Raw genomic sequence first — 15,498 nt, 5'->3', positions numbered from 1 at the left:
CCCAAAGTGCTGGGATTACAGACGTGAGCCACCCCACCCCGGCCTAAAGAACATTTCTTTAAATTGTCTGGTGTCCTATCACCCATTCTGCCCTGAGGCAAGCACAGTTCTGATTTTCATTGCCGTAGATTGGTGTCGTTATTCAGCTTCACATAAATGGAAGCATACTGTACACACTTGGGACTGGCTGCTTTGGCATACCATGGCATTTTTGAGACTTTGAGTTCTGTGCATCATTTTATTTTATTTCTAATTGTGTAAAAGTACACCCTTGTATGAGCATAATACCAATATGACTTCTATATGGTTCCTAGCTTAATATAGTTGATTTCTGAATCTGCAGGAGTTGTGTTGTTGTTGTTGTTCGTTTTTTTCCCTTTCATCATTGACACCAGGACTCTAGGGTTCTGGTGTTTTGTTTGTTTGTTAATGCCCTAGGAACAATAAGACCCTGTCGGTTTTCCATTAAGTGTCCATTTGATGACTTGCAATTTTGGGAAGAGGGAATGTGTTCCGTGGGGTGGAATCTAGGGATGTTTTACCATCGCCTTGTTTCTAGAAGGATAGTGGAATTGACCTCCTGAATGGCCAAGTGGTATATTGCCCAACTTCTGTTTTAAGGGCTATCTGAACAAGTTCCACAATGGCATCCATTCCTGCTGCTGTTTTGATAGCTGCGATGATAAGGTAGATGATCCATCTAGTGCATTGATTTCTTCACTTTACTAACCTGCTTGTCGATTCTACCCCAGCCACTCACTTCCATGAGCAGTTCAGGGCCTTTCAGTGGTACTAGCAGTGGTGCTAGCATTGTAATATTAATTCTAAGAATCTCATTCTTTGCCTGCTGCCTCTTTTCATTCCAGATGATTTGTTGCAGTATCATTACTGCTGCTTTTTTTTTTTTTTTTTTTTTTTTTTTTTAACCATGTTGAGATTACCTATCCATCAGCACCGCTTACTATCCGCTAAGCCTCTGGCCTTCTTGTCTACTGCAATACTGATACCCTTGAAAATACCCTCAATTTCTTTGCTTTCTCTTCCTCTTCCATACTCATCTGGCAAATCCCAACTCCAGTTATTTGAGAAAATTACTCAATTGAGGTGACTGGTTTCACTTTAAATTCAAGATAGAAAATTCAAATAGACAATCAAGATTGCCAAGCATTCTTACCCACTATAAGGTTTGCCTTTCTATTTGATGAAATAACTGCTTTATACTTTCTTTACTTACATGGCCACATCCTGCTTTTCGTAGCCCCTCATTCCCCATAGCTGAGGACTTCACTTCATTCTTCAATGAGAAGGTAAAAGCCATTGGAAAGAACACCCTCATTATTCCACCAACCAATTTATAAACTTGTCAATATCAGTACCTTTCTCTCCTTTTCCTTCGTGTGTAGTGGATAAAGTCTTCTAGCTTTCAAAGTCCTATTCTCTCTGTTGCTCAGGGTCCAGTCATCACATTGCCAGTTGAATTTAGTGGACCCTTTTCTCTCTGAACTCATTTTAGCTCTGAGGGTCATTTGACACAGAGGACTACCCTGCTTTTATTTTGGAAGACCCTTTTTCAATTCCACACTCTCCTATATTTCCTTCCACATCACTGGATGCTCCTCAGTCTCCTTTATGGACTTCATATTCTCTGTCTTATATATAAAGATGTAGTTCCTGCCTAGAGAACTATAACTCACTTTTCAGGTTTCAAGCTTTAAATATCATTTTCTCACAGTATATTGGAGACCAGACTAGTTTAGGTCATTAAGTTATATGTTCTTATTACACATATACATTGTGTTTTAATTTCATATCATGTATCACATATGACAAATTATTTTCTGTGTAATTTCTTTGTTCAATGTCTTTATCCTCTTCTGGATTGACTGTAGTGCCCATCATGTGTCCTACATGCCTATCACAGAGCCTGGAATGTAGCAGATGCCCAATATTTGCACAATGTATGAATTCATATGTAAGTGACTGAAAGGGTTCAACAAATGTTGGTTCTCTTTCCCTTTCTCATCTCATATTTACAGAAGCATGGATACACCAGAGTTGTGGAGTCAGAGGATACTACTATCAATTCTATAGAAGAAAGACAAATTCATGGTGTGATGGATGTTGCCAGATGTTAAAAATTATGGAACTGTTAAAAATTTTGGAACTGCTCATAGACACCTTGTACAGGCAGTTGGAAATATAGATCTAGAGCTCAGTAAAAAAGTCATAGTTAAGGACCTTGGATCTTCAAATTATAAAATTTTATTTTTTATATCTTTTAAAATGTGTTGTGTTTTGCTCCTATGTGTTTTAAAATGGAGGAAAAGAGGACAATTGGGTTTCAGGGGTCAAATGCCAGGATATGAGACATACAGTGCATCTGGTAAAAATTAAAATGATTTAAACTCTGATCTGATTAGAAAGGGTCAGTCTTGAAAAAGTTATAAAGGAGATTGTAACACAAATACAATTGTATTTTCTTCTCTCCTTCCCCATAGTTTTTGACAATAAATCCTGAGCACAGATCTAAGGGTTTTTTTTTCCTAGAAAAAACAGAAAAATATCCACTCAAACATAGTAGGCCTCCAAAGTCATGGTACATGAAAGGTTATGAGAGTTTGGGGATCTGATGAAGTTAATTATAGTCTTACAGCTCTGGATAAGACCCAAAAGCATTCCATTTCAAACAAAGGTCAGGGATAGTTAGAAAGTTTTATCACACTTAAGCTTGAACTCAAACAAGGTTGCATTAAATAGTGACGGTCCAGTGAATATCATATTTCATAGCTGTATCAGGGACTTAGACTTCTTTAGATCTTCTAAGATCATATCAAAAATACTAGTATCCTTATGTTTTTAAAAAATAAATGAGCATATTTGTATGAGCAAAACTGAATAAAGAAGGCTAAGATTCTTGTCTCCTCTGAACTATTTTGATTTTTATAAGAAGCTACTCTGAGGCAGCAAGGCTGTTCACCGCTCAGGCACTGCGTGTATCATGGGGCATTTCCCCTGAGCTGCAGACTAACTTCTGCGAACTACTGGGCATGTTAACTTTGCAAACTCAGATTTCTACTAGAGTGATAAACTCATGGTTCTATGAAATAAAGAGTCTCCAGGTTCATTAGCAGATATGTAGGAGATCATTAGTATTAAGAGAGTCACTAGAAAAATCAAGCAAGAGGAGTGGAGGGAATGTGAGGAAGAACTAAGCTGAAAATAGTTTTCTGCCCTTTCCATGGCTGCTCGTAAATGTAGCACTGAACTCTGTCCCACAATTGAAGGTATTAATTCCAGGCTTTGAGGTAAATGAATTGCTAATGTTAAAACTGCCCATGTTTGAAGATCTCTGTCACTTCTTAGCCTATTTTGTCAAAACCAACTCCTTTAACTTTTAAAATATTTTTTTCCTTACATAAAGCACCAAGGCAGACGCTAATTCATTTATAAGCTTTTCTTCTCAACAGTGAAATACAGAAAAATCAATATCTAATGGTTTTTGTGCAAAGCTCAGTAAATAATAGATTTCATTTTCCATTCTAAAAAGCTTGTGCCATTAGGAAGTTGGGAGAGGAAGATTACTAGCAATTAAACAAGAAATGATGGTAATGCTACAGGCCCCCTAAAAGAGTATCAAGAAATCAACTATTGGTAATAAAAATAAACTGTTACATCTGATTTAGGGTAGCAGGCACAAAAAAGGTGACAGCTAATGCATGCAACATACCTCTCTATGATTCTTCACAGTTTCACAGTTCTTGGGCTTGTGGGGATGTATATGTTGATGTGTGTAAACATAATTTAGATGAGGATTATGTTTCAGATCTATTGATCTAAGATACCCTTTTCATGAATAACCTAAGATATGAATTTTTGGGTTGAGTAAGCATAAATGAGAGGAGGTTCTTTCATATTTGAGCTTTGTGGATATAAACTCAGCTTCTTATTACTGTTATTTTATCAAGCTACTTGAACTAGACAGATAATTTGCTTATGGCAAGAGCTAGGGATTGGGGCATATTGTCCCATATAAATATTTAAAATATATATTTAGTATGGCATTGTCACCTTCGAGACCAGCAGAAATAAGAAGTATATTGCAGATGAGCAAAATTTAGTCCCGAGAATATTTGCTTAGCTCATTAGCTGTTAGGTAATAGTCTAGCTATGTATATGTAGTTGTATGCATAGCTTTGTAAATGCCTACTTGAAATATTACTAAATCATTTTATAATATAATTTTAAAAAATCCCTGCCTGGAAAGTTTTATGGAATCCATTTGTTTATGCTCCAAGCAAAGATATGTAAGTAACAACATCAAATTAGACTCAATTCAGTGACAGTTGCTATAGTTTTTGCCAAAATTTTTTATTTGAGCACATGCAAATTTCTGAAGAATTACAAATGTGTAATTTATTTACATGACATTTTTGGTAGATATTTATTTTTAAGTAGAAAAATCACAAGTCTATATACGGATGAAGCTAATTTATAAACCTAATACCATAAAATTTATGTCTTCAGAAATATTCGCATCTCACGAATATCTCTTTAAAATACATATAACATTTTAATACAGAATAAAATACAGAATGCCAAAAACTAGGTAACTTTTTGTTCTCTTTTAAATGATAATACAATCATTTGGCTAATAAAGTTATTTTTGGAATAGTTTTTGTCAAAATAGCAACAAGCACTAATGTTACTCATTGTTTATTGGTTGAGATCTTCACAGAAATTGTGTGCTAAAAATTATCAGGAGAACAAGGGAAGGAGCTGTGTGTGGTATTGAGGAATTCTCATTTCTGTCATGGGCAAGAGCAACAGTTGCTGCTGCTACCTATCCCCAGTAGAGATACTTATTTCTCTGGCAGGAAGGGTGATACTCTTTTCGGGACTGCTATTTTAAAGTGTATTATCGACAAGTTCAACTGGAAATGAAATTTATTTTCATTAGAAAATACAAGTGGTCAACAAAAGCTTCTGCCTTTTATTGTTCCCCATGTTAACATAAAATAACTTTTTTTTTTTTGAGGTGGGGTCTTACTCTGTCACCCAGTCTGGAGTGCAGTGGCGTGATCTTGGCTCACTGCAGCTTTGACTTCCAGGGCTCAAGTGATCCTCCCAACTCAGTCTCCTGAATAGCTGAAACTATAGGCACACTCCACCACACCAGCTGATTTTTGCATTTTTTGTAGAGACGGGGTTTTGCCACGTTGCCCAGACTGGTCTTGAACTCCTGGGCTAAAGCAATTTTATTTTCCCCCACCTACCGCCCCACCATGTTGGCCTCCCAAAGTGAGTGCTGGGATTACAGGCGTGAGCTCTTGTGCCCAGCCATAAAATGTCTTTTAAGTGAAACTTTTTTTGTTGATGTCCTTTCTCTAATTTATGTGTTCTTATTTCCTTTCTGTGTCAAAAGAGAAGCACATACCATTTAATTTTTAATAAAGCTTTCTCAGGGGCATTATTTAAAGAAATCTTTACATATAATTAAATATTTTAAGATAATTGTGTATTATTTTCTGCTTTTATGTTGACATTAATTCCTGACAATTTGCCATGCTTATGATGTATATTTCTTAGCTAAGTAATATTAGCTGTGTAGCTCTTCTATAAAAGGTATAACAATCTACTCTTCAAGATGTCAAATGAATCTACCCTATAGATGAAACACTTTGAGATAATTAGAATTGTTATTATTATGATGGCCAAAACCACAACTCCTTTTGTACCAACCTAATATATACATAAAATATGCATTCTGGTCACTACTCACCAAATATTTTTAAAACATGAAATTTCTCTTTTCAAAATACATGCATAATTTCCTCCAACAAGCACAAAAATACCATTGAGTTGAATGGTAGCTATTTTACCTATAAGGGGCTCACTGCCCCTCTTAAGAACTTCACCAGGTTCGCTGGGTTGTAATAACACTTGCTTATCTCTTTGAGTTGCTTTCAGATCTAGGAGCTAATAGTAGGAGGAGTACTGTGTCGTCTGTCAAAAGCATATGAACATTAGGTGATAGTCCACAGGGTAAACCAGCTACCTGAGCATAGGCAGAAAATTGCCTCCCAGTTGGTATTCATAATATTAATACTTCCATAAGCATAAAGCATACCTTTTTCAGGATTAAGGGGTCATGCTCTTCTCATGCATGGGGGTGAACAGCATTTCCTCAGGATTTGGGTGGTTTGTTGAGAATGGAAACTCGTTCTCATGAGCATACTGACATTGAATAAGAGGACATGTAGGTAGAATAAACATGAATGTAGTTCCAGGAGAAAAAGATCGGACACACAGAATTGACAAGAGCCTTCTCACCACCAAATTGAGATCTAGTCTGAGCCAAAAATGTGAGTAAACAAAAGAAAGCTAATATTGGAAATGTGCTTATAACTAAAATGTGTTTTTCAGAACGCTGTAAATGTAAGCCTATTAGAGCTACACAGAAGACCTATTTCCGGAACAATTACAACTATGGTAAGGAAAACTTCATGGTTGATGTATAAACTGCTGTGTTAAGAGAGGTGTGTGGGTGCACCCATGAGGATGTGCACATGTAAATGAGTGGAGCCATTTAAGAATAAGGCTTAAGAACAGAAGGACAATTTTTAGGAGCATAGTCCCTCTGCCCCAACCAATTAAAATGTCTCACATGGGCAACATGCTTAACATTTGGTTGATGTTGAAGCACATCAAGCAGTATTGTCATCTTAGAGCCATGCACTTAAGTACACAGAGATAAGTGTCAAGATACATGGGACTCTTCCCTACCTGGAGGCTGAAGGAGGATTAGAGCTCAAGTTGGGTTGCATAGGCCATCAGTTGTGCTTCACTGGGTGAACAGCAGAGCACTTTGATGCATAAGGAACTGTTAAAAGACTCAAACTTGTCTTCTTCAGTCAGACTATCCCATGAAAAACACTGACAGATTTGGAAAGTAACACTTGTAGAAGTTGTTGGTATTCAGCTAAGGAAATGTGTTGTTATCTAGCTTGACTTAAAATCCGACATTCTAATAAACTAAATATTAATTGAAGAGCCACCAATCCAAATGCAGCTGACAAACTTAACTGAAGGATTAAAAAGCCTACCATTTTTGCGCCAGGGACTGTGCTAAGTGATTTCCATACATTATCTTTAATTTTCTCAGCTGCCCAATGAGATATATTACCATCTTGATTTTATCAATGATTTTTGAACCTAAATTGTCCCTTCTTTGATTGTTCACAATGTACTTTGGATGTTGGTGTATATTTTAGAGTCATAAATTCATTTATACAGTCATATTTAGAAATGGCAATTAACAGAGCTTTCCCGTTGATACATAAGGGACTGATATTTACTGTATTCCATAGGCATTTTGATTTTTTCTAATATCTATGGTATTAATAAATGTATGTTGCTATCTCTGCATAAGACTATTGATGTTGAGTCAATGAGTAAACATGGAGATTAAACAGACTTTTACAGTGAACCTTATTAAAATAAGAGTTTTATTATTGCATTTATGTACACTATTTCAAAATATATAGGATATATATGGCAGATTTATTTCTTCTATACTTTTGGGAATTGAAAGGAGAGAAATGAATAAGACTGTAAAAGTTAACTTCAATATCTTTCAAAATGCAGTGTATTAAAAAATATAAAGTTGAAAATTTTTGGTTTAGCTAAATCTCTTTAAAACAAATCCACCTTGTTTCCCAAATTTTTCTTCAATGGAATTACTTTCTATGTTTTGCCTGCTACTCCTCTTAAGAGGAATGTAGCTTTTCTTAGTCAATGATGGATGCTCTTTCTAAGTTTGTAAGGTTATGTTTATGTAAGTAGTCAAATGCTGGGCTGCTTATCTAAGAACCCGCTTCTTTACAGATTGATGTGAAGAATCCTAGGGAAAAGGGAGGCCTTAATTTCTAGGAGATTAGCTTGTTAAGATTGAAAAATGCTATATGAACTTTTATATACTGTAACACTAAGAACAAAAACATATCAATTTTATATCAGGGAAATGTAATTATTTATATTTATTTTATGTATCCTATTATCAAGTTTTATTTTATCTAGCTTCTTTAGTGCTGCAATGGTTGTTGCTGTTATTTTTGTTAAAAGTTTCCAAGTCATGGAAAGTGAAGGTCTTAGAGAAGGTAGCTGAATGAATATCATAAAATAAAATGAGATATGGATTATAATTAATGGAAAGGAGCAGATAATTTCTATTTTGTAGCCGAGTAATAGCTAAGTTGATCATAGTTTCAGGATTGCCATTTGTCTGGGATTTCTTACAGTTTCTTTGGGGAAGGGAGGCACTCAGATGATTAAATAGAAGGAAGAACTCTGAAAAGGAAGTATATTTTACTTCCAAAATATTTTTGTCTTCTGTATCTGCATGTCAAGGTGGGAGCAGTTGGAAATTCAGACAAAACCTCTACTTCATTTAGATTAATTCTGGGAAAAACTCCTTAAGTGTTAACCAAATTACTTGAGTGAAAAAGTAGGTCTTGTAGAAAGATATTTATTTTGGAGTGGGTACATGTGCTAAAAATTTCTAATGAAAATAGTAGACACTGGGTAAATAAATCATTAGTTTGAGAACATTTGCACAGTTCACTAATCTCTAATAGTTGATGGATGCTATGAAGCACGTTCACTTAAGCCAGGACACACAAAAATGCCTGCTAGCTGGGGTTGTGAATTTCTCATCTGATTCTCCCAAATGGCATTTCAAAAAGGGCAGTCTTATCTTTTGTTAAATGCAGAATAGGGAGAACATGAACAAAAAGGGGCTCCACTTGCCAGTCAAACCAACCGAGGACAGTTGGGTAGTTACAGTTTGTTTGCTACACATTCTCATACTTGAGGCAACTAATTCTCTGAAGACTGAAATGTGAAGCTTTTAGAATTCATTAGTAACTAATTTCTGTCTTGTGTGTTGTACTGGTAGAATAAGTTTGTGTGATGAAATTGGAGCATTAATGGGGGGAATCGTTGATTAGCTGGTTTTATATTTTTCAAGGATTACTTTCTTCTAATCCTTTATAGTCCAAAACCTCTAAAATATGTGGGAAGGTACTCAGATTAAAGTGGTTTGCAATTATGTGCCTAAGAAGTTTTTGAAATGTTGACTCATTTGGATAAACGGTGTTTTCCTCTATATAATGTCCATGGATAGTGAACTGGAACAATGAGGGTACTGGGAGAAATGCCACTGGCTTTTTACTAACTGATATTTTTACTTCTTTCTTGGTGTTTTAAAACTTCTCTTTTTAAAACTCATTTACTAGAAGCAGGAATCTAAACAACTTGACTTTTTAAAGGGGAGAGATACAGAAAAGAAGCAGATCTGTACTTTCTAGATTCTGAGTCACATACTTTAACTTTGCAACTGAAGGCAATTTGTTGTTACACTGATAAGTAAAGCAACTCTTGTGAGATAAATTGGGTGCCAATATATCCATCAAGAGAGGTAGAATAATGCCATTGACATGTGAGAATATATTCCATAGTACGTGAGGAGAAGGAATGTTGGAGTGTCTGACTTCAAAGCAGATGGAGGAAATAAGATCTGGTGGTGACAATTTTTATTCAAGAAGTAAATATAGCCCACTTAGAGGAGAATATAAAAGACAATCTGTACTGAACACAAAGGAAAAAAGGACCTAATATCTGAACAAAGAAGAAAAAGTAGCCCACCTAAAGGAGAATATAAAAGATAATCTGTACTGACCACAAAGAAAGAAAGGAGCTAATATCTGAACAGCGAGCCAAGATGAGGAAGGTGAAAAGATTGCAGAACCAGTTTGGGAACACTATTGAGCAGGACAATTTTATAACACTAAAGAGGCTCACCACTTGAGAAAACCTGTTAATAGACCTGACAAAACAGTGTCGACAAGGAATAAAGCATATTTAAGTACTAGGTCTTTTCATATAGTAAAATTAACATAGTTTAAATTCCTGTTGGCAGCAATTGGAACTGCACATGCATATATACACATCCAAAATGGAATTTTAGAGAAAAATTGTATCAGATTGTTGACTCAATCTTTGATTCTCTAAATGGATTTCTCAAAAGCACATGCACACACATGCATAAATACATGCGAATATATACATAGCCACAAACTGGAAAGGGAGCAGGGCTGAGCATTAGGAGGTCGAGTGTGTTGTTTTATGTCACACACTACAATCTAAGGCGAAAATATCTGGCTGACTTTTCTGTTCCGTTCATTGAATATCAAGTGGATAAGAATTAACTAAAGAGAAGCCTACTTTGGCTTTTTTTGAATGGGGCACCTATTATGTGTCATATTATTATCAGCTTTTCTTGTCTTTTATCCCAGTCATTCGGGCTAAAGTTAAAGAGATAAAGACTAAGTGCCATGATGTGACTGCAGTAGTGGAGGTGAAGGAGATTCTAAAGTCTTCTCTGGTAAACATTCCACGGGATACTGTGAACCTCTATACCAGCTCTGGCTGCCTCTGCCCTCCACTTAATGTTAATGAGGAATATATCATCATGGGCTATGAAGATGAGGAACGTTCCAGGTAATTCACTCTTTAAGGATACAGAATAACTACTTTGCTTATCCTACTCGTTGCATTTGTCTCTAGAGATCATACCCTCGCATTTTTACATTGGGATCTGTCTACCTTCTTGGGGATTGCAGATAAGTTTTAGCTGGGTTTCTTGATTTCATATATGGAATGGGTGTATGTGTGTAGTTTATAGGTTTACGTTTTTCTTGGGAGAGGGACCATAACTTCATTTGTTTCTTAAAGGGGTCTGTGACTTACAAATGGTTAATAATTACTGTTCTAAATCTTAGCTGTCCTATTCAAGAATAAACATGTAAGTCTTTCTTGGCACTGTTTCCTTGTACTTTTCAGTAACAGGTTTTAATTTTTCAAAAATGGTTGCTTCTTTTAAAAATACAGATTACTCTTGGTGGAAGGCTCTATAGCTGAGAAATGGAAGGATCGACTTGGTAAAAAAGTTAAGGTAAGCCTGTATTTTATGTTTGAAGTAATACACAGAAAACAAAACAAAAGTAGAAAACCAGCCATCTGTCATTGAAATGAAATAGCTGCCTTCAACCATATGAGGAATATTAAAATCTAGTATGCATATATTTATGTAGTCCAAGAGCTGAATTTGTCTTTAATGTCTGTTTTATTTAAGGAATGAGTTCCCTGTCTGTGTATCAAAGATCTAACTACAGTTGCCCTAATGTCTCTTCACAAGGAGTCTCGCTGTAGTCCAGTCCTGGTAGGGTGGTTTCATGTTGTCAGGCTCCTTCTAGCTTATCACTCTACCATTTTTAAAGGCATCACTTTCATACTCATGTTCACCTGGAGGTCACAAGATGGCTGCTCTGCCTCTAATATCACGTGTACATTTCAGGTGGGAAAAAGAGGAGGTAAAAGGGATTTCTAAGAGCCTCATCAAGCAATTTTTACTTAGCTGCAAAACAGGCTAGAAAATGTAGTCTTTTTAAACCTGGGGATATTGCTTCTTTGAACAAACTGCAGTTTGTGAGAAAGGGAGAATAAATGATGGGAAGGAAAATAAACAATGATGTCCAATGAATAAATGCCAATTCCTATGTACAAAGTGTAGCTACATTCATCTGTATAGAAGAGATCTGAACAAATTAGGTCCTTAGCGCAGTAATGTAGCCTTATTTTTAAGCCAAATAACTCTTAGATTGTGGAATTGATACATTTTTTAAAATCACATAGTACATTACTGTATTATAGAAGGTTTTGTTTCTTCTTACTGCACTAAGCAAATCTGTTTTAAAGAAAAGAATGGGGTAGGGGAATGCAGAGGGGGACAAAAAAATCTCAAAGGATGTGTGGGTGGGTGGGGGGAGTGGGAACTGTACCAAACATAATACATCCTCTTCCTTCTGCAAGTTTGAAGGCTTGGGAAACATTTACATGGTAAGTTAAACACCCCTGGGCGGTTTATCTTATACATCTGGCACTTGACACGGCAGACACGTTTGGGTTTAAGTGACCTACAAAAATGTAGAGGGCATTATTTTGTAAGGAGAAACTACCCTCCAGTAAGTTCTCCCCTTCAGTAGATTTGTCAGAAGGGAGATGCATTTCAAGTTCAGACTTGTGGGCATTCTGTCTGCATCTCTCTTCAATTAGTTTGGTATTTATTAAAGAAAAAAGTGGCTCTTGTTCAGTATGTTGGAATCTCTTACTGTCCTTTTAATTTGGTTTTCTGCTTGCTAATGCAGAACTGGAATTTGTCCTAAATTCCTGTACCAGTTGGAAGAGCTTTCAATATCCCTGCTGCAAAGCATGTAACAAGGCTTACTGCTCCTCTTTTGGTACCAAAACAATACCATTGTGTTGTTGACAGGACACATGGCTTGTTTGTCCTGTTTCCCATTGCTTTCTGCAATATTTCCCATTGTTTTCTGCAGGGGACTTGCAGAGTTATTACTGTAAATTCATTTATATTCTCAGTCTGGATTTAAATATTCTAAAGGAAAGAAACCAATAATTTGAACAATTTTAAATTCATATGCAGATATTGAGGTCTAAAGAGTTTGGGTAGAAAATCTCCTTTGGCCAGAATTATTGAGATTCCTATTTTAGTTTTCCAGTCAATTTGAAGATGTGTAAAAAGAGTTTTATGGAGGATGTTATTTTTTCAATCAGATTTGCTGTTAGCTGAGTTTTGCTCTCAGTGGATAAATCAATAATTTTATAAGAAACATTATTATGGTTTTTTCATGCAAATGGTTGTTTACCTAAGTCTGTTATAGCAGACAATTCAAGATGTTTGGACTTCCTTGGGAAGTTGAGAATCAGACTGTTTTTAAAATATGAAGACAAGATTGTGGAGTAAAGTATACTAAAATGAAGAATTACTTTCGGTAACAGAAAAACAATAACAAATTTACTATGTGCTAAGCACTTTATATTTTTATTAATCTTCAGATGTATCTACTTCTTATAAGTAGCTTCTATTATCAGTTCCAACATATACATGATGAAAATGAGGTCTAGTAAGTTCAAGAAACTTCACACAGTAAGTGGTGGAGTTAGAATTTGAACCTGGGCCATCTGACCCAAGGATCTGATGGTCCTTGCTCTTTAAAGTGTGGTCGCTGGACCAGCAACATAGGTATCACCTGGGAGCTTGTGAGTAATGAAAATCTTGGGCCCTGTCTCAGACCTACTGAATGAAAATTTGCAATTTTAACAAATTCTCCATATGATATCCATGTTTGAAGTTTGGGAGGTACAGCTGTAGTTCGTATTCCCTACCTATCCTCATGTAATATTACTTCCATTTAACTTAAATTACATGAAAATATTATTGACATTGTTAATATGAAATATTACTAAACTTGATTGTGTTTATTAAAAACATTGCTAATGCCTGCTTTGTAACTCTTAGAACAAGGGCAGGACCTTATCTGTTTTATTCACTGTACTTAGTGGATATCACTTAGAAAAATATTTTTGAGACCCCCCCCATCCCTCAAAAAAATTTCCATTTTTTTTTCAGTGCTCAAATCACATAGATTTTAAAAGGCTATGTTCTTATGTGTATTAAGAGAGGATGTTGAAAAATAGCCTTCCCTTCAAATTCTGTGTGTAAATCTTCCATTTGTTGAGTACCTGTGAAGCACTAGCCTCCTGTATGTTACCTCAGGAAATACCCAGAGATATAGGGAGCTATTTCTGTCATCATTTACAGACATGGACATTTTACGTTTAAGGTTTGATAAGAAAGCATTACTAAATATATTATAGATGGGCAGCTTTGTGCTTGTTAAAATCAGAGAATAATGTTCATATTGCATCAATTTTCTTGTTACCCTGGGAAATAGATTTATACTTTTGGAAAAGTAGCAAAATGCTTCAGAGATCTGACCTTGCAGTCTGACCCAGTTGTTAGAATGATGGAAATAATGACCCTGGTGATATGTGCTTGTGACTATTTTCTATGTTAAATTTCACAGCGCTGGGATATGAAGCTTCGTCATCTTGGACTCAGTAAAAGTGATTCTAGCAATAGTGATTCCACTCAGAGTCAGAAGTCTGGCAGGAACTCGAACCCCCGGCAAGCACGCAACTAAATCCCGAAATACAAAAAGTAACATCAGTGGACTTCCTATTAAGACTTACTTGCATTGCTGGACTAGCAAAGGAAAATTGCACTATTGCACATCATATTCTATTGTTTACTATAAAAATCATGTGATAACTGATTATTACTTCTGTTTCTCTTTTGGTTTCTGCTTTTCTCTTCTCTCAACCCCTTTGTAATGGTTTGGGGGCAGACTCTTAAATATACTGTGAGTTTTCTATTTCACTAATCATGAGAAAAACTGTTCTTTTGCAATAATAATAAATTAAACATGCTGTTACCAGAGACCCTTGGCTGGAGTCCCCAGATGTTAATTTACTTTCTGCACCTCAATTGGGAATGCAATATTGGATGAAAAGAGAGGTTTCTGGTATTCACAGAAAGCTAGATATGCCTTAAAACATACTCTGCCGATCTAATTACAACCTTATTTTTGTATGCCTTTTGGGCATTCTCCTCATGCTTAGAAAGTTCCAAATGTTTATAAAGGTAAAATGGCAGTTTGAAGTCAAATGTCACATAGGCAAAGCAATCAAGCACCAGGAAGTGTTTATGAGGAAACAACACACAAGATGAATTATTTTTGAGATTGTCAGGAAGTAAAATAAATAGGAGCTTAAGAAAGAACATTTTGCCTGATTGAGAAGCACAACTGAAACCAGTAGCCGCTGGGGTGTTAATGGTAGCATTCTTCTTTTGGCAATACATTTGATTTGTTCATGAATATATTAATCAGCATTAGATAAATGAATTATAACTAGACATCTGCTGTTATCACCATAGTTTTGTTTAATTTGCTTCCTTTTAAATAAACCCATTGGTGAAAGTCTTTTTTTTCTCTTCTTTTAAAATAAATCAGAATTGCCGTATTGACCAGGAAATGATTATGTATGCACATGCACCAGGGTGTTAGTTTTTAAAAGTACATGGCTCTATAAAAATGCTGTAGATTACAGAATGATGAAATGTGCAGAGTTTTTTTTTTTTTTTCTGGTGTGTGTGTATCTGTATTTGTGTACATGTGTGTCCTTGCACTCACACCCAAGGTGGATTAAAATACAGGCCTGCAAACTGGCCTGCACTTCATCATTTGGATTTGTGCTGCTTAATGCTCAGTGAAAAATGTCTAGTAAAATGAATTGTGGTTGTCAGGAGAGAGGTTATTTCGACTTTTGAACCAATTGCACATTTCTCATTATCCAAGCTGTGGTAAGATCCCAGGGGCTGTGGTGAACAAATGATGCTTTTATAGATGGTCCCTAGCTTACAATGATTCAATTTACAATGCTTCAATTTAACAATTTTTTGACTTACAATGGGTTTATCAGGATGTAACCCAATGCATTTCAACTTACGATATTTTCAAT

The 15,498-nt window shown here is 35.7% G+C and overlaps 1 protein-coding gene across 1 annotated transcript in view; it reads left to right on the top strand.

Moving 5' to 3' along the window:
- Nucleotides 1-15,000, top strand: part of FRZB (frizzled related protein) — a 33,394-nt gene extending 18,394 nt beyond the window's left edge. The window contains exons 3-6 of the mRNA XM_054478982.2: nt 6,424-6,489; nt 10,353-10,557; nt 10,948-11,011; nt 14,004-15,000. Coding sequence (XP_054334957.1) covers nt 6,424-6,489; nt 10,353-10,557; nt 10,948-11,011; nt 14,004-14,120 — 452 coding nt within the window. The 3' untranslated portion in view covers nt 14,121-15,000. The remainder of the gene's footprint in view (nt 1-6,423; nt 6,490-10,352; nt 10,558-10,947; nt 11,012-14,003) is intronic.
- Nucleotides 15,001-15,498: the final 498 nt, after the last annotated feature.

The sequence above is a fragment of the Pongo pygmaeus genome, chromosome 11 (assembly GCF_028885625.2).
Source record: "Pongo pygmaeus isolate AG05252 chromosome 11, NHGRI_mPonPyg2-v2.0_pri, whole genome shotgun sequence".
Taxonomy (NCBI): domain Eukaryota; kingdom Metazoa; phylum Chordata; class Mammalia; order Primates; family Hominidae; genus Pongo; species Pongo pygmaeus.
This window is presented reverse-complemented; position numbering and strand designations above follow the sequence as displayed.